The sequence below is a fragment of the Malania oleifera genome, chromosome 12 (genome assembly GCF_029873635.1).
Source record: "Malania oleifera isolate guangnan ecotype guangnan chromosome 12, ASM2987363v1, whole genome shotgun sequence".
In the NCBI taxonomy this organism is placed as follows: Eukaryota; Viridiplantae; Streptophyta; class Magnoliopsida; order Santalales; family Ximeniaceae; genus Malania; species Malania oleifera.
Genome location: NC_080428.1, coordinates 6,402,257 through 6,421,407, shown reverse-complemented (window position 1 = coordinate 6,421,407; position 19,151 = coordinate 6,402,257). Strand labels below are relative to the sequence as shown.

The window sequence follows — 19,151 nt, the reverse complement described above, 5'->3', positions numbered from 1 at the left end:
GAGATAATATAAGGGGAGATCCACAGCTACAAATGTAGACAAAGAAAATTGAGAGAGAGAGAGAGAGAGAGAGAGAGAGAGAGAGAGATTTAACGGAAGAAGGAAATGCCCAAAACATCTGGCTTTGAGTGCTTAGTAGAAATCCTAGTGGTTGATGAATGACTGCTGGTATAATATGTGAGCTGTTTGTAGTTGCATGCATGAGACTATGCTTCAACTTGAGAGAATCATAATCTTTTAAAACTTTATTGTCCTTGATGTATTGAGATGTTACAATTGTTTTCAACACTGAATCTTGAGAAAATCCAATGAAGCGTCCCTCTTTACAAAAAGCAAAAATAAAAAAAATAATAATAAAATAAAAGAGAGGAGGTTGAACCTAGTATAGATAGTGCTATATACATCGTACAGTTATGAAGCAATATACCACAGCAAGCGTAGCATGTGGAGACCCTCAGCAGGTATTCAGGACACATTGCCACCAATCGAAGCCCATCCATATCACTCCTGTAAATTATCCAAGCCTCAGAAGCGCACATCACCCCCCTGTGGACTGTTAAGAAAAACTGCAAGACATCAAGCATGGACAAGCAGACGCTCTTCCGCAAAACTTCATCTTGCAAGTCCCACGCCTTCCAGGGCAGCTGCCATTGAAGCCGATGCCTCTTCAAGTGTTCGCTGCTTCTGCACTTTTTTGAAGGCTTCAATAGTATCCCCCACCTTCCAGTCGGGGTAGTCCTCCACCCCGATGCCACACTCTAATCCAACATTTACCTGCAAGAGTAAGTATAATGTTCATGGAAGAAATATGAGTGTTTGGTTTCAGAATAGGGAAAAAATATCAGGGTCAAAAAGAAGAGAAAAACAAGGGCAAAGGGCCGAAGAGGGAGAGAGAGAGAGGAAAAAATTACAAAGTACACCTGTTTCCAAAAAAGTGCATTCATAAAAAGTAAAGGGAGTTATATCCCTCAAATTTAAAGAATAAATCCTACATTGCCATCAGAACTGAAATTTTCTATATCTCAAAAGAGAGAGAGAGAGACCCACGCATAAGTTTCCTTGTGAACCCACTGATATATGCACTCTGGATGTATCAATTGCAGGAAAAATATTTTTGAATATGTATTTTCAAATTATACAAAATATTTTTGAACGTGAATTTTCAAACTATACAGCAGAAATAACTACAATGATCTTATGCATCATCTCTTTATTCATTGTTCATAGTATTTTAAAACAGCAGTATCTTTTATAACTACATATAGCATTTTTTTTTAATCAGCAGAGAGAAAACATATTATCAAGGCATCAAGGGGATGCCAACCTTGGTACAAAACATCAACCACCCTGAAGAGTGTCGCAAACATCAAGGATTACAAAATGATCATTAACAATTTTCACACTAAGCCAGCTAGAGACAGCAGCAATCCATTGGTCATTGCTAGTCTAAAGCGAAGTAGTTGAATCTTCGAAGGCTCTCTTATTTCTCTCTTTCCAAGCACACCAAAAGAAGATGGCGAGAGGGATGAGGTTCAAAGCCTTTCGCTTCTCCTTTGTGCCTTAGATGCCTTTCCAAGCCCAAATCTCCCCTTCAACTGAATTAGCCGTAGCCCACTGCTGCCCAGCCTACGAAAGAACCAAATTCCACAAGTTCCTTGTCTAGGGGCAGTGGAGAAGAATGTGGTTGACTGATTCTGCATCAGCTATACAGAGAAAACACCGGTTCATGACTGTAAGCCCTCTTTTCTGCAGATTATCTAGGGTTAAATATTTCCATGTACGCAATCCCAAGCAAAAAAGGCAACCTTTGAAGGGGCTGCTGTCCTCCAAATGTGAATCCAAGGGGAGTTATTGCAATTTGCTCCCAACAATGAGAGCTTCTTATATAAAGATTTAACAATGAACATCATTTTTTTCCAAAGCCCATTTTTGTTCGTTGGGGATGTTTTGGTGATAGAATTTGTAAAGAAATCTGAAAGTCAGAGAGTGTGAAGTTCCTAATCTACCACATTCCTTGTAAAAGGAATGTCTGAGAAAATTCCCTAATTAGTGATTTGGGGATGATGACTGATAAGGGCATTTTTGTCACAAGCCAAGTTGTATATGGAAGGAAAAGCAGCTCCAGGATTGCTGTTCTCACGCCACACATCATGTCAAAAGTAAACGTTGGCCCCATTCCCCACTTGGAATGTCACAAATTGGAAAAAAAATCATCTCATCCTTTCTTGATGAATTTCCATACTCCCACTCCATAGGGAACCCTTCTATTGTGAGTTGTCTAATCATTGCACTCAAGCCCATATTTAGAAACCATAATATCCCACCAAAGATGGTCTTTCTCCTTCATGAGCCTCCATAACCACTTCCCAAGTAGGGCTTTATTGAAAGTGAAGGATTTCAACCCCCAACCTCCTTTACAAATGGTTGTTTGACCACTCCCCATCTAACAAGGTGATATTTAAACTCCTCCCCTAAGCTTCCCCAAATAAATCTTCTTTGAATTTCCTCCAATCACCTGGCGATTGAGGCTACTAAGGGATGCAGAGACATGCAGTAAATTGGAAGATTTGTCAAAGTCCTCTTGATAAGAGTCTTACCTCCTTTTGATAAGAAATTTATTTTCCATCCTGCCAATCTCCTTTCAAACTTTTCAATAATGGGGTCCCAAACTCCTCTGTCTTTGAATTTGGCTACGAGGGGGAGACCAAGGCAATTAATGGGAAAGGTTCCCATCTTGCAACCCAAAAGACCAGCAAGGAAAGTCGTCCCCCCCCCCCCCCTGGGGGGGCCCATGTTCTCTCTAGTTGGAATAAGCTCACTTTTACCAAGGTTCACTTTTAGGCCTAAAACAGCCTCAAACCCTAACAAAATGCATTGAAGGTTGAGGATATGAAGGGGTTCATCTTCATAAAAAACAAATCATCTGCGAAAAGAAGATAAGAAACTTCTACAAACAACAAATAACAAGAAGAAGCCTCAAGTCCCACTAGGTGGGGTTGGCTACATGAATCCTTTTCCATCAATTCACTTGATCCAGAGCATTTTCCTCTATTAGATTAAGGGCTATTAAATCCATCCTCACTACCTCTTTCCAAGTTATTTTAGGCCTACCCCTACCTCTTTTCATGCCAAAAACCATAACTAACTCCTACAAAGTGCCCTACTAGGTCTGTGTTTCAAATGCTCAAACCATCTAAGTCACCCCATTTTTGCCCACCTTGAAACCTTTAAAGATCCCTCTTTGAGTAGCTTTCATCAGTATAACGCTAAGCACCTCCATGACCAAAATAAACAGAAAAGGGGAGAAAGGATCTCTTTGTCTCAAGCCTTTCAAGGAGTGGAAAAAATCAAAAAGGCGGCCATTTATGAGCACTGAGAAGCTTGGGGTTTTGATGCATTGAGCAATCCAACTACACCATAGCTCCCTAAAGCCCATTTTCCTAAGGAGATAAAGAAGAAAGTTCCAGTCAACATGATCAAAGGGTTTCCCCATATGCAGTTTGCACACTATTCCCCTTTTTTCCTCCTTCAAATAGGCATCCACCGCCTCATTAGCAATAAGGGCAGCATCTGTAATCTGTCTTCCATCCACAAAAGCATGCTGATACTAATCAATGACTTCTGATATTGCGCCTTTAACCTCTCAACTAATACTTTCGAAATGATTTTATAAATTCTTCCCACCAAGCTAATGGGGCTTTTCCTTGATGTTAGCAGCCCCAACTTGCTTTGGAACAAGAGTGGCAAAAGTGGTATTTATGCAATTGACAAATTTTCCTGATCTATGAAACTCCTCGGGGAACACGTTAAAGTTATGCTTGAGGAGGCTCTAGTTAGCTTGAAAGAAAGCCAAGGAGAAACCATCCAGTCAAGGCACTTTATCCCCATTGCAATTTTTAACAGCTTAGAGGACTTCTACTTCTTCAAAGGGTCTCTCACCATGCAGTGGAAGAATTGAGAGATTTGAATTGATTTCATCCACTGTAGGTCTCCAGCCTCGGGTTTAGTGTAGAGGTCTTCATAAAAATCACAATATCTTTCCTAAAATCCTCATCCTAGTTAAAGTGATTTCCCTAATTTCCATGTTGGAGTAGCATAAGGTGTTACTTCTATGGTGAGCATTTTCTGTCTAATGAAAGAATTTTGTATTACAGTCCCCCTCTTTGAGCCAGAAAGCTCTGGATTTCTGCCTCCAAGATATCTCTTCAAATTCAACTCCTTCTCAAGGATAACTTTTTTAGTTCTACGCTCATCATCAAGGCCCTGGATTATATCCTGCTCATCAATCACTTTGTTGCCATCAAGAATAACAATTTTCTTTGCTTGGACATTCCCAAAGGTGTTTCTGTTCCATATCTTTAGCCTTTCTTTTATTCCTTTCAACTTTGAGACAAGCACAAAACTAGCCTTGCCCATGAACATAATAGAAGACCACCAAGTTTTCACTAACTACCCAAAACCATCATATTTTAACTACATATTCTCGAAGCAAAAAGGGTTTGCACCCATTTAACTCCCACTCCACCATGTCAAAGGAGATGGAGAAATGATCTAAGATGGGCCTAAGAAGTAGACTCTAAATCACACGAGTAAAATGAAGTTCCAATTCAACCAAAATTAGGAACCTATCGATCCTTGAAAAGATAGGCGCATCAATGAGAGGGAGATCAATAAGGGCATTCACATTGATAAAGTCAAGGAATTCTCTTATGCTACTAGTCTTAAGGCTACCCCCACTTGTTTCATGCGGATACACAATCACATTGAAATCGAATCCCTATAATCCAAGGAGCATCCCATCTACTCCTAATCTTGAGGAGCTCATTCCAAACAAAAGAGAGACCTAAGGGATCCTTCACCTAGGCCATACACCTCTGTGAAAATCCACTGAAAGTTATTATTCGTGCTTTTGAACAAACATGAGACTTAGAAGGAGTTGATGGAGTGGTCCAACAATTCCACAACACTAGGCTTCCACAAGACTAGTATACCCCTGGAGCTGCCTACTGCTCCAAGGAGTTGATGGGAAAGAATAATTGAACTTAGAATAAGACTAAGAACAAGAATTTCAGAAAATCAATTAGGTTTTATGCCTGGGAGATCAATAGCAAAAGCTATTTATCTTTTAAGAAGCTTAATGGAAAAGTTTAGGGAAAAGAAAAGGGATTTGCATATGGTTTTTTTTGACCTAGAGAAAGCTTATGATAGAATAGCTAGGGAAATTCTTTGGTGGGTCTTAGAAAAGAAGGGGGTTTGCAATAGATATATTGAGGTCATTAAAGATATGTATAATAGAGTAGTGACTAGCGTTAGAACTGTAGAAGGGGAATCTAGAGATTTTCCAATCACAATAGGGGTACATCAAGGCTCTACTTTGAGTCCTTATCTATTTACTTTCATGATTGATGAACTTATTAGGAATATTCAAAATGAGGTCCCTTGGTGTATGTTGTTTGTAGTTCATATCATGTTGATTGATGATAGTAGAAACAAAGTGGAATCTAACCTAGAACTTTGGAAAACCGCATTAGAGTCTAAAGGGTTTAGAGTAAGTAGGAAAAAGACAAAGTATATGAAATGTAATTTCAGTAACGTAAAGAGTAGTAGTAGAGAGAAGATTAAATTTGACAGCCAAGAGATTAATAGCACTAATAGATATAGATATCTTGGATCTATTATGCAAGCGGAAGAGGAAATTGAAGAAGACCTACATAGAATTAAAACAGGTTGGGTAAAATGGAGGAATGCATCAAGTGTGTTGTGTGATTGTAGAATATCCTTAAAATTAAAATGAAATTATAAGACAACTAAAGGCCAGCTATGCTTTATGGTTCAGAATGTTGGGCAACCAAGAAACATGTACAAAAGGTAAAAGTTGCTGAAATGCGAATGTTAAGGTAAATGAGTGGCATAACATTAAAAGATAAACGAAAAAATGAGCATATGCGCAATAATTTAGGCATAGCACCAATTGTAGACAAGATAAGGGGGGGCATCTTAGATGGTTTGGGCATTTGAAACGCAAACTTAGTAGAGCACTTGTGAGGAGGAGTGAGTTAGTGATTGCTTCTAACATGAAAATGGGTAGGGGTAGGCCTAAAATAACTTGGAATGAGGTAGTAAAAAAGGATTTAAAAGCCCTTAATCTAATAGAGGAAAACGCTCTCAATTGGGTGAATTGGCAAAAAATGATTCATGTAGCCGACCCCACCTAGTGGGAAAAATGGAATACTCCTAGAAACATCCCAGAATTTGAAACTATTTTTTCATATTTTGTTGCTCTTGATAAAGTTGGAATTTAATATGCATCATGATCCTTTGGAAGGCAGTAGCCTTTTCCCATTGGGCAGTAAAAGTTTAATTTACATAAGCAACCCTTGAGGGAAGGTAAACACAAGAATATGACCCTTTGCAAGTCAAAATCTATCACATGCAATATGCAACCGAAGTGGCCCCAACTCAGGTAAAGGTGTCCAAGCAGGTGCATTTTAGTGTTGACTTGACTATGTTTCAATGATTTTTCATTATTTCAAAGAACCGGGTAGGAGTAGTCATGTTCCATATCCAAATGTCAGACATGGGCACACAAGGAGAAGGGCCCAAATATGGGAAAATTTAATTCCAAAAATTCAGATACAAATACGAAAGCAGTTTGACCGATCTATAATTTATGGACTCAGCTCTGTACAAAATGGAAGCATTTTAGATTTACCCATGGGAAAACCTTCCTGTGCTGCATAATGAATAAAACAACATCGATAAGAACATTTTCATTTTACCCTGTTTTGAAGTGCTAACAAAGAATCCCACAAGTCTTTCCCCGTGCAGAAAAAGGAACAAAAGATCAGGAATTGTTCAAATGTTCCATGCAAATGGAATATCAGAGGCCTTCAACACTTAAGAAGTCAACCCTTAGACATGAAACTCTGTAAGAGCAGCGAGAGCACACCCTTAAAAATTGAAGTGCCATCCTCTCCACCATCAAATCAATTTTTTTATTTTTCTAGTTGCATTCAGTTTTCATTTTGCCAACGCTTCACTTTCAGAAGATCATCACTGAAAAGAACTGTCCTCAAACTTAAGTCTACTTTCATGTAAATCACAACCTTCTATTACTTTAACTTAAGTCTGAGGACAACATATTTTTGATCAGTCAGATCTTCCCAAGAAACCATTCCCACTTCATATCCTCACCGTAACCAATAAAAACCATGGGAAATACAAAAATTTTGAGCACTGACTTTCCGTTTGTAGCATTAGCAAAATTCTTTGTTGTTTGAAAATTTTGCAAGAGTTGAACATGCTTTAAGCTCCAAAGGAGCTGCAATTCAAGGTATGCTCTGTGGAAACAAGGTGATAAAGACCCCACAACACCCCCCCCCCCCCCCCCGCCCGAAAAAAAAAAAAGATATACGAATACACAGCTATGCTCCTGAGACTTTCAATACACCATATACAACAAATGGTTATTGATGTTTTGAGTCTCCAAGTGCAATAAAAAAAATAGATATTTAACAACAAATGCACAAAAGCTGTGTTCTTATGCATATCTTGCAGCAAATAAATGCAGAATATCTCATTTACGTGTCCAAAAATCAGACAAAAGTGGACCCTGACATGTCAACAAATTCCAGACAGAGTCACCATCAATAAAGGAAGAAGCCTCTTGCATATCATAAAATCCAGATTTATCACAACAGGGATAATCAGATCAATTAATATTAGGTAAAACTAGTGAGATATTAAAGACCAATATAATAAGTCTAATAGTCTATAGAGATATACCTCTTTCACTATTTCCTTGACACGTCTCAAAGAGTCAAGAATACCAACATAGATTGTTTTGCCATTTCGAACAACCCGAATGCCACAGCCTTTCACCACTTTTCCCTCAGTTATCATGCATCCAGCAACACAACCACTGCCACTGCTAAATGTGGCCCGGACTTCAGCTGTACCAATCGGTACTTGTTCCTATCAAAGTACAAGTAGCAGCTCCAGACTGTGAGTCAGTAATCACAGAGATTTCAGAAACTTTCAAACGAAAAGCAGGGCATGCCCCTAAAATTTAATGCCTCAAATTTAAAGGAACCCAAGCTGAAATTCAGGTTGATGACGATAGAAACCTTTCTGCCGGTAATTCTTCAAAGACACCAGGTGTGCACCCCAAAACAATACAGCAAATTGAAAATATGTAAGTACAAGGGAGATTCAGAGTTAGCCCATCAAATGTTGAAACACAACCTTGTTTTGGTATGCTGCACACTATCATACATGGGAAGTATTTGTGTCAAACGTGACATGACATGGGCAGCTTCATATGAGATATGTCGCAAACACTTCCATCAATCATGTACCCAAAAAGCACTAATTGAAAAACAAAAAGGGAAGAGCATGATTTTAAATAATGGTAATGGTCCACATAATATTGATGGTCACAGTGTAACGGTTGTGGCCATCACAGACATTACATAACGGGTAACAGACACTGCGTCCGTAAATCCATTTTTTGCAATAGCAAACTTGTGAAAAGCATATAGATTCACATGTTTTAACCCAAAACCCTACATACTAATGCTTAAAATGTTTTTTAGTAAATTTTAATCAATTTAAATATAACATATACTACAAGTATTAGATGTCATCTTGGTTGCTTTAGTTGTTATTGGCAAGAAGAACCATGCATTTGCTACTTTTCACTACATTACTGGTTATAAGTGAAGTTTAAACTAAGAAATCATAAATACAAAGAAGTCTAAAATATAGAATGCCATCTTTTGCACTCTTTTAGTCTTTAATGGAATTTTCATTATCTAAAAAATAAAATATAGAATGTTCATGTATTAAAAAAGAATAAAAATGCATAGCAATAGAACGTATTTTTGCCTCCAAAGTAGGAATAAGAAAAACATAAAATATAAAATTGAAAGAATATGAAAAATAGGTAATTTAATGAGAGAAAATCTAGCATTATTTGAATGGTAGTTATTTAAAAATACATACTACTAACTAAAATTAACCTACTTAAATTTGAGTTTCTAAACTTCCATAAAGGGAAAAGAGAGGGAAAATGAGAAAAAAGAAGGGATTCAAAAACCTATTTCAGTCATTCACAAGCAGTCCAAATAATGTCACAAAACATAACAGCCGTTATGGTTGTGAACTGGAGGATCTCTGAGATATAGCCCTGTAACAATCTCGAAAGCCACTGATAATGCTTTGCAACAACTGTCACATACTGATTTTTAAAACTATAGGGAAGAGACAAAAGCAGCTTTCACTCATCAAGTTCATCAGAAACGTTCTTGATAAATTTCAGCACAACAACTTAAAAAGGAGATGTCAAAAAAGGTCAAGTTCCCATGCCAAACGTGCTGTCTTGGAATGCTTAATTTCACCTAAGGGTTTAAAAGAAGGAAAATTAGATACTTCAACACTATCCACATTGAGATGTCCACAAACACTAATCAACAGACCTGTACCAAATGTGTTTACCTAACACCTTGTCAAATAGCCATACATATAGTCCAGCACACATATCATCCACAATTAAGAAGAAAACATAAAAGCCAGTATATTTGAATTGGCCTAACCTCAACAAGCTCTAGGAGTCCTTCCATTGCATTTCGCACATCATCAATCAGTTCATAGATAACCTTATATAGGCGAATCTCAACACCTTTGTTTTCAGCATAGCTCTTCACAGAACCCAGTGCCCGGACATTAAATCCCAAAATAATGGCTTTACTAGCGACTGCAAGATCAATATCACTGGAGCTTACATCCCCAGCAGCTTGCAAGAGGAACTTCAAAGTGACATTGTCTTGTGGGAGCACCTGCAGGGCTTGTCTGACAGCTTCAATGGATCCCTAGTCATGATCAAGAGATAATAACTTAACAGAAGCAAACAACTCACTGATGATATAACATAAACCATACAGGTACTGTCAAAAAAAATGACTCAATATTATCAACGAGTTAGCTGTTGCATTTAAGAGTACAAACTACACAATTTTCATGATGAAGAGCTATGACTTAAGTTATAACTTAATTGCAGATAAAGTACACAAGTCATTTATGATATAAAATACACCTCACATGTACCTACAGTATAACAAAAATGTCCATTGAGCAGTGTAATTGTTCCTGTGTTATGTGTCCATAAGTGTACATAGTACCATCTCTCAGCACTCTTAACATTAGATATTTCATTTAAAATAACACTTAATTAAAAATAATTTTAATCAATTTTTCTGTGATAATTATAACTCACAAAAAAAAAAATGATAGATGCTGTCAACAAGTTAGATTTTTCTCTCACAAAAAAGAACTGAATAGCTTACACAATTTTATCTAAGTTAATTTATGCTTCTGCCCCTCGCTAAATTACTCTAAACTAGTAGCTTGATGGGAAATTCAAAGGAATTCATAATATATGATTTAAACCAAGTCAATGCCTTCTGGATTAGGACCAATAAAGTTCCTAAGACACTGGTAACAACATCCCAAATTTTCAGTTACAATAGCATGATATAAACATAGAAACTGTCAACCAAGGGCATAAAGTTAATGGATGTTTCATAAAATTAATGGATCTGTGTTAAAAACAAACATGACAAACCCAATTTTATTTAGAACAAAAGTTTTGACATGCAAAATACAAAATAAATAAATAAATAAAGATTCCGCCTACCATATGTGACAAGATCAATAAATTTTAAAAGTTGGCAACATTGAATGGGATGGTGTTGAACAAGATAATGCTGTGTTAGTAAGGGAACATGAATTTTAATTAAACAAAATATACCATAAGCAAGACTTGGATGCCTATGAACAACTGACTACTAAGTACTGTTATGTGTTTTCTTTAATGACAGGTCTAATTTTTACATACTTGATATGCCATAAGAAAAATATCAATATCCCTACATCTGCATGCATTTCATTGTGTGGTTACTGCTTACATGCCCTGGTGCCTCATAAACACGAGTATGTCACCAGCAGAGCAATGGCTGAGAAGCATACCCATAAGTTCTTTAAAGAGTGTATTACAACACGTGGATACTTTGGAGTTTGTTAAACACTTCACCCCAAGAGCTTAAGTTGTTAGGGAGTTGGCAGACAATAGCCACCAAGCTAAAACAACCCCTCATGTGCAGACAACTGGGGCAAGAAAACAGATAACAAATAACACACAGAGCAATGAAGTTTGTACACAACCTCCAAAGCATCATACCAGGCAAAATAAGAACTTCGCTACAAAAAAATTAAGCTGGTAGGTAGTGGGCAGAAAATATATATCAAGCTGAAGTGCCACATTTTTCATGCAGCACCTGTAGCGTTGGTTCAATTTTTCAACCATTAGTAAAAACAAGTTTTTCTTTCTATGCATCAACTGAAAGTATAGGCGATCAGGCATTCAAACGTTAGCAAAGAGAGACAATCCAACCTTTATTTATCAAGAGTAAAACTCATGAGCTTCATAAAGTTTATGAGATGCATATATGCTTTCAGTGGTCTGATTACATGCAGATTGGATTATCCAAAAATATTCTCTATTTTTATTACAGCAGCATGTTACTATTATATTTCACTAGAGCCTATTCAATCACAAGATCATGAATTGATATCCAGTAAACCTCAGGTCACAATATAGACCATACCTGAACATCAACCTTCATAATGATATTAAGCTGGTGTAAGTCTAATCCAGACTGCTTTCCAGCTGAAACTGCAGATGCCAAGGAAGAAAGTGTAAGCTTCCCATCCCCAGCCTTCATTGAAATGCGCTCATTTCGTATAGACTCTGCACACAACTCAGCCTTTTCACGAGCAAGATCAAGGGAGCCAACAACTTCAAATTCATCACCAGCCATTGGAACATTATTTAAACCCGTGACCTGTAAAAGAACAATGAAGTTATTTACAATGTATTAAATTAAGACTAAGTTCCAAGACAAAAATCAAGCATTATCTTCTAAGAACTGAATGGTCCATGTTGAAGCAATTCCAATGAAAGACCAACTTCAAACCAGCCACTAGCTGCGAATTATTTGTTCCAGCATGCCAATCCACTTCGGAAATGATTCATGATTTCAACAAAACACAAGAGTAACTATGAAAAATTTAGCAAAAGGCCTGGGCTTGGACAAATTTAATGGGATGGGACTGGTCAGGCATGAGGGTTTGGGTTTGGAAATGTGAGGCCCTGTTGGAAAAAGAGGGGGAGGTTGTTTATGCTGAAGGAAAGACGCAGGTGGTGCTATATTGGAAGATCAACCTACCTACTATGCACTTACAATTGATGGAAGCCCTGTCTGAAACGAATTTAGAGCAGATGGAAATCCCATCTCCACTTAGAGAAGATAATGGTGAGAGGGTAGCAAAGAATTTTTAGATGATTTGCCTGGATTGAGTATTCCAATTAAATGAGCTTTCACCTCTCTGATATGTTCTTTAAGGGGTGTGTCGCAATCTTCTGATGATGCCAGATCAGATGGATATTCTTATGTTGTTTCAGAGGATGAAATGGATAGTGTGTGTGTGATTCAACAACGGATTGTAGGATTGTTGTTAGATCAGTTTATGGTAGAGAATGGCTTCAAAGGAAATGATTATCTATCTAGGTACTCAAGTTGTGGATTTGAAACTGATTTTGAAAACCAAGTAGACCTGAAGAGTCTGACCAGCAGTAAGTTGAGGAAAGTGGCCATAAGAAGATTTCAGGGTGGTGTTTACCATTTAAAGAACAACGATATCCAGGTAAAAGATTTGATTGCTCGCTTTAGACCTAATGCTCAATTCTTAAGCCAGCCAATTTGAGAGGGAAGCAGGGAGAAGGGAGGGCAAACAGCAGGGGAAGGTAACGGATAAAGATGACTTAGTTTAGATAGCACTTCACAACATAATTTAATCATCAGATAAATTTATGATAATGAAATTCAATCATTTTTAGCTTAATATACATCTATATAATAAAGGAAAGCAGCACTAAGTTCTGGTAGTAACCCTGCTTTTGCAGAAACAACACCGGGCAATGGATTTCTATATCTACCTATCTATCTCTATATAATAAAAGAAAGCAGGCTGCATTTTTCAATTTGGGGCTCAACTCATTTATGGCTTCATCTACAACAATACTTTAAGTATAGGAACCAAACCCAGGGGACTCACATGATTTTGCTCAGTAGAATGCCCTCAATTATATTTTATACATAGCCCAACTAAATGAAACCAAACAGTTGGGAACTTAGGATAATATTGAGCATACAACATAATAAACATACAGTGAATGGCATAATTGCAGCTTGAATAAATACTAACCAATGATCGTCACAACTGATTTGACTGCATTGTTACAGCATGGTCAAGGGAATAGCAAATAACAGCCCCAATTATCTAAATACTGCCTTCTTGACTGACAAGTAACTTCAGGAATCCAAGATGCAGAATTACAATCCTAGTTATCATCAAAGAAGTAATTCCAAAAATATGGAAGTATTCAACTGTACTTTAGATGGTGACTAAATTTTGTGAAAAGATTTCTATATAAAAATGTTCCAGTACATAATCAGAAATTTGCACTTTAGAAGACACGAACAGGCAGAAGAAGAGGTAATGAACTACATACCTGCACAGGCATGGAGGGCCCAGCTTCATCAACGCGATTTCCAGCATCATCAAATAAAGCCCTTACCTGACCATGTCCATAAAGGGACCAGTCAACATAAATGACTATATGAAACAACCAATGAATAGTTCTGCATTCCAACTCAATCATCTTGGTAGCATTTTGCAGTAAATTTCTTATATAAAGTGTCAGGAATTCTAAAATCCTGCATGCCAACCTTTCCAAAAGCTTCTCCACAAGCTACGACATCCCCTCTCTTGAGGGTGCCATTCTGCACAATAAATGTAGCTACAGGTCCTTGAGATTTATGAAGACCTGCCTCAATAACTGTTCCTTTTGCAAGTCTGTGAGGATTGGCTTTCAACTCTTGCAACTTAAGATAAAGAACCACATAAGTTAGAATAAGCAGAATGCAGAAAACAAGGGGAAAAATGAAAAAGGACAAGTATAAGCAAATTTCATAGTATTGCCAACATTCAACAGAGAGTAACATTTATAACATCATCAACATATTTTAGAATTTCAGCTGGCTCAAGCCTGAATTTTTCAAAAAAGCATTACCTTGTATAGCAAATATTCAAGAGGAGTACATGTTTATCAATATATACAATATATATTTACATTCAAAATAGCATGTAGTGAAAGACAAGTGCATGTTTACTAATTGAAATGTCACTGACTGTCTCACCAGTCACCTCACCTACACTATTTTTATGATATTTTGAGAGTAGTGGAAAAAGAAGACATGGAGATCGTGATTCTCCATGTGTACATGGTCCATTCTAAGATTTTTGAAAGCAGCATACATATTATCTGTCTGGTAGCCAGTGCATGCATTTGCACAGGCCAAACTCCTGAGAGGAAATGGTACTGATCTCTTTCTTTCACAGTTTTACCTTATTCTTCTTAATTGTTCTTTAGAATCTTTTCATGCCTATTTCTATTATTTTGGTTATGTATTTTAAATTAGAAAGATCTACACAATACTCCCTGCTACGAACGTCTCAATTTATTTATGGGTATATTTAAATGATTAATTTTTTTATTTACAGAAGTATGCGGAAAGTGCTAATTGTTCAGCCTAATTGTATTTCTAGGAATTTCCACATCTATCCAGAAAGAATGCTAAGCAGGCAAGTGCTGGCCTGAAATTTTTCAGCCTAGTCATATTTCTAGGAATTTCAAGTTTTCAACATCAATCCAGAAACAGAACACTAAGTGGGCAAGTGCTAGCCTGTTTGAGCACATGATTGCCCATATTTGTGTGCTACATGAACGCATGTATGTCTCTATAGAGTTATTACTACATGTAAGATGAAGAAATTAAAATTAAGTTCCAATTTCTAGAGTAGGATTATTTATTACAAGAAGAATATCACAGCTAAGTAATTGACACACATTTGACTAACCTCTGCAACAAGCATAACAGTTTCCAACAAATCATCAACATTCTCCCCCTTAAGAGCACTGATCTGTTAAAGGAAAATAAATGAATAAAAGTGACCAGAAAATGGTACAAATCATTGCCTAAAGTTGCAAGCACAACATTTACAGTGATTTACAGTAAAAAAATTAAGGACCTGAACCATTGGGATGTCACCACCCCAATCTTCTGGCATTAGCCCAGTCAACGAAAGCTCTTGCATGACTCCAACAGGATTTGCTCCTTCTTTATCAATCTGCAATATTGGAAGGAATACAATTTAGAGTCATCAAGCCTTCAAGCCAAGATGAAGTAAGTGTAAGCACTAACACACCTTATTTATAGCAATAATAATTGGTACACCAGCTGCCTTTGCATGAGCAATAGCTTCAATTGTTTGAGGACGGATACCATCATCGGCAGCCACAACAACGATAGCAATGTCTGTCACCCTCGCTCCCCGTGCTCTCATTGCCCCAAATGCCTACAGGAGTGGATATAACAGATATCATCTAAAGGGTAAAGGCACAAGGAACAAAAAGCAAGTTACTGTTGACATTTGTGTTTATCACCATTCTAGTGGAAGGAAAATGAAGATTATTGGAACCAATCAACAACCCAACAAAATTAATACTAGAAACGCAACACTAACCTCGTGTCCAGGAGTGTCAAGAAAAACACAAGGCTGCAGTTTGCCATCAACAGGTACTAGCACCTTATATGCCCCAATTCCTTGTGTAATCCCACCAGCTTCCGAAGCAGCTACCTGTTAATATCCAGCAATCAAATTTCAGTTGAATAACGTGCATGCCAAATCAATTGGATGCATACAAAACCAACATCCAAGTAAAATGCTAGCAGCACAAGTCAAACATTACAGAGTTACTTATAGAATAACAAGAAGAAAAGAAACAGAAATAACCAACCAAAACTAGAACAATGGCACCTTAAATTCACTGTGGGCATCATCGATGCAGGGGAAATTAAGAACAAAAAAAGTGAAAGAGGGAATCAAGAAGCACCCGTGTATACCTTGCTCTTCCGAATAAAATCCAAAAGTGTTGTCTGCATGTCAAAAATACCAAACGCAAGAAAAATTTCATTATTAGCATGTGTATGTAGAATGTGTGTGTGTGTGTGTGCATTCGTAAGCCAAAGACATTGTTTGAAAAAAGAGGCAGAATATATTACCAAAAATAGATAAAAAGGAAAATGTTAAGACTTATAAAAAGGAAGATGTTACTACTTACTTTGCCATGATCCACATGGCCCATTATGGTAAGGACCGGAGGCCTGTTTTCCAGCTTTTCCAGGTCATCTTCATCAAGAAATTCTTTTTTTCTCGCCATTTCTTCCACTTTGACAGGAGCAGCGTCAATGACTTCCACCTCATATTCTTTACAAATCATCTTTACCATGTCTTTGTCCAAAGTTTGCACACCATCAGGCTTAATCCCCTTCGAATATAGGAAGCCAAGAATTTCACCTTCACTAATGGCTAAGTTGTGAGCTAAATCTTCTGTCAGCATACCTTCTTCCCTAACCTCTAGAATTTCTACTCTGACAGGGGCCGCCTCCTTCGCCGCTTGAAGTCTAGCTGCCTTCCGTCTAGCTTTATTCCACTTCCTCCCTTTCCTTGCTGTAGCCGCCCCTGGAATAGGAACATTAAGTTCAGATGCCTCGTCATCAGGAATCTCGTCACCAACCATCCGCCTCCGTAGTCCACCAGCAGGAACATTTTTCTTACGATACCCATCTTTGAATTTTCCAGGGGCAGTGCTCTTTCCTGGTTTTGGAGGGGCTAATACAGCTTGAGCAATCATAGGATCAACCACTGGCCTTTTTGATGCAAATTTGTCAATCAAAATTGGCTTCCTTTCCCTTGGTTTTACGGCTGAATCAATATCATCAGCCACCAGCGACTTTGGAGCCGCTCCCACATCCTTCAAAACAACTGGTTTCTTTGCCAAAGGCAGAGGAGCTACACTGGGTTTTGCTTGTAACTTGGGTTGAGCTCTTAAAGGTGGCTGAGCAGGTCTTAGAGAAACTTGGGTTCGAGACTCTGCCTTTACCCCTCCCTCATTCTTGGGTACCTCTATAACAACTTTATTGTTAGTCTTAGAAGAATCATTAACAACCTTTGGCACACTTGACACTGGGTTCCCTTTCCGCCACACACTCTTTGAAACCCTAGACTTCTGAACCATTGTGGAGTTCACCGGCTTACCAATTCTTGGGCTAGTGCTTGTACCAGATTGTCGTGGTGGTGGTGGTGGTGGTGGTGGTGATGGTGTTGGTGTTGGTGTTGGTGGTGGTGGTTTGTTAACATACCCACTGTCTTTCTTACCGCCTAATGCACCAAGCCTTGCAGTTTCTAATTTCTCTGCCTTCTCCAACACCTCCCCTAGTGACTCGATTACCTTATTTCTCTCTTCTACTTCATCTAACTTCTCGTCATCAGAAGATTCTTTTGACGTGTCCCAAGGCTTCGAACTCACCAAATTCACGGATTTTACCATGGGCCTGGGAGCCGGTTTGAGGACAAGATCAGCATCCTCGTTTTTGCTCCCTCTTTTGTAAGCAGAATCAAGGGAAACCGAGCTCCCTTGTTCTGCAATAAAATCTGTTGCTGTAACGGAATACCTACACACTGAATATGGCAGGCAACGCCAACTCTTGTTGGGTTTAGAAAAAGAAACTCTCCGAACAAGAGAAAGGGTTCCTTCAAACTGCCCCGAGGAACTTGCGCCGCCGCTTCCCAAACTCACCAGGGAAGCCAAAGATGCCATTTTGGTCTTATATGAATTCTAGTATCAGCATGGAACCCCACCCCCCCTCCTTCCTTACCAATACATTAGAACAACCAGTAGCCCAATTCACCAATGTACACACCAATCACCTCTCTCTCTCTCTCTAAAATTCCATATGAATAATTTTTTTCCGAACTGGAGTCCAGCAATTCAAATAACCAAAACCATAATTTAGAGGGAAAAAAAAAATGAGTGAAACCTAAATGAGAAGAGAAGAGCCTGTGGGAGAAGTGTCCAGCAATCCAAAAATAGGAAGAGCGAATCTTACCCCTCTGAAAATTTGTGGTTCCGTGGATTGAATATGATATGCAAAGGCTGCTCTTCGGGAGCTCTACAGTGAGATAAGCTGCACTGAGAGAGAGAGAGAGAGAGAGAGAGAGAGTTTGTCTGTGTTAAAATGGAAAAGGGAGGGTGTGAAGGTTCGTGTGGTGGTGGTTGTAGGGGTGACGGAAATGTTTGGAGGAGAGGGCCGTGTGGCCGTTTCTGTGCCTGTCAAATTACATACCCGATAAGGTCCCCATCGATTTTCCATGAAACATTTTCATCCTCTCTCCTCTTCATCTTCTTTTTTCATTTCTCCCCTGCAAATGCCCATAACAAAGATTGCACTATCAAATTAAATTTTCAGAAATTTCATCTTGCAAAAATTATTTTTATTTAATTCCTAATGTAAGATTTAAAAATACGCACAAAATGTTAAAATTAGTATTTTATTCAACACAAAAAATTTAAGAACACTATTTTTTTTTTTTTTTACAAATCTATAAGTAATATACGAAGAATAATTTTATTTTGAATACAAAAAACTTACCAAGAATTGTAACTAATTAATTTTATATCTTAAAATTTTCTAACGATCCTAATTTTATATATAAAAAAAACTAAAATTTTACAATTTAATTAACTAGAATAATTTAGAACCATACGATCATCAAATATTAACCATTATATTACATTATTATAATATAAATCTAATAGCAATAGTAATATTTTCATTGTTATTAATAGTATATTATTTTGTCGCACGTGAAACTACTACCCCCCCCCCCCCCGGGTTCCTCCCCTCGTACCCATACCCTAGTAGTGCCCTTGGCACAAATACCCCACCTCAACAAAGAGGTGAACCATCTTATTTCAAAGCTAGTTTCAAAAAAAAAAAAAAAAACATTTTATTAGAAAATTTATTTAAAGAAAAGATGGTTTTTTGCCACTTAAAAAGTGGCATCATTCCCGTATTAGGGCATGATTACAATTCTAAAACAATTCTCTCTCTCTCTCTCTCTCTCTC

General features: G+C 37.8%; 1 protein-coding gene across 1 annotated transcript; it reads right to left on the bottom strand.

Annotated features, from left to right (window-relative positions):
• Window positions 1-218: 218 nt before the first annotated feature.
• LOC131143795 (translation initiation factor IF-2, chloroplastic) lies at window positions 219-18,450 on the bottom strand. Its single transcript, XM_058092143.1, has 12 exons — window positions 16,304-18,450; window positions 16,086-16,118; window positions 15,706-15,819; window positions 15,388-15,537; window positions 15,211-15,309; window positions 15,040-15,102; window positions 13,848-14,003; window positions 13,631-13,696; window positions 11,664-11,900; window positions 9,594-9,869; window positions 7,786-7,974; window positions 219-774 (listed from the first exon to the last, which is right to left on the bottom strand). Exons 1-12 carry the CDS (start codon window positions 17,840-17,842, stop codon window positions 613-615), a joined length of 3,084 nt encoding a protein of 1,027 aa, XP_057948126.1. The 5' UTR covers window positions 17,843-18,450; the 3' UTR covers window positions 219-612.
• Window positions 18,451-19,151: the final 701 nt, after the last annotated feature.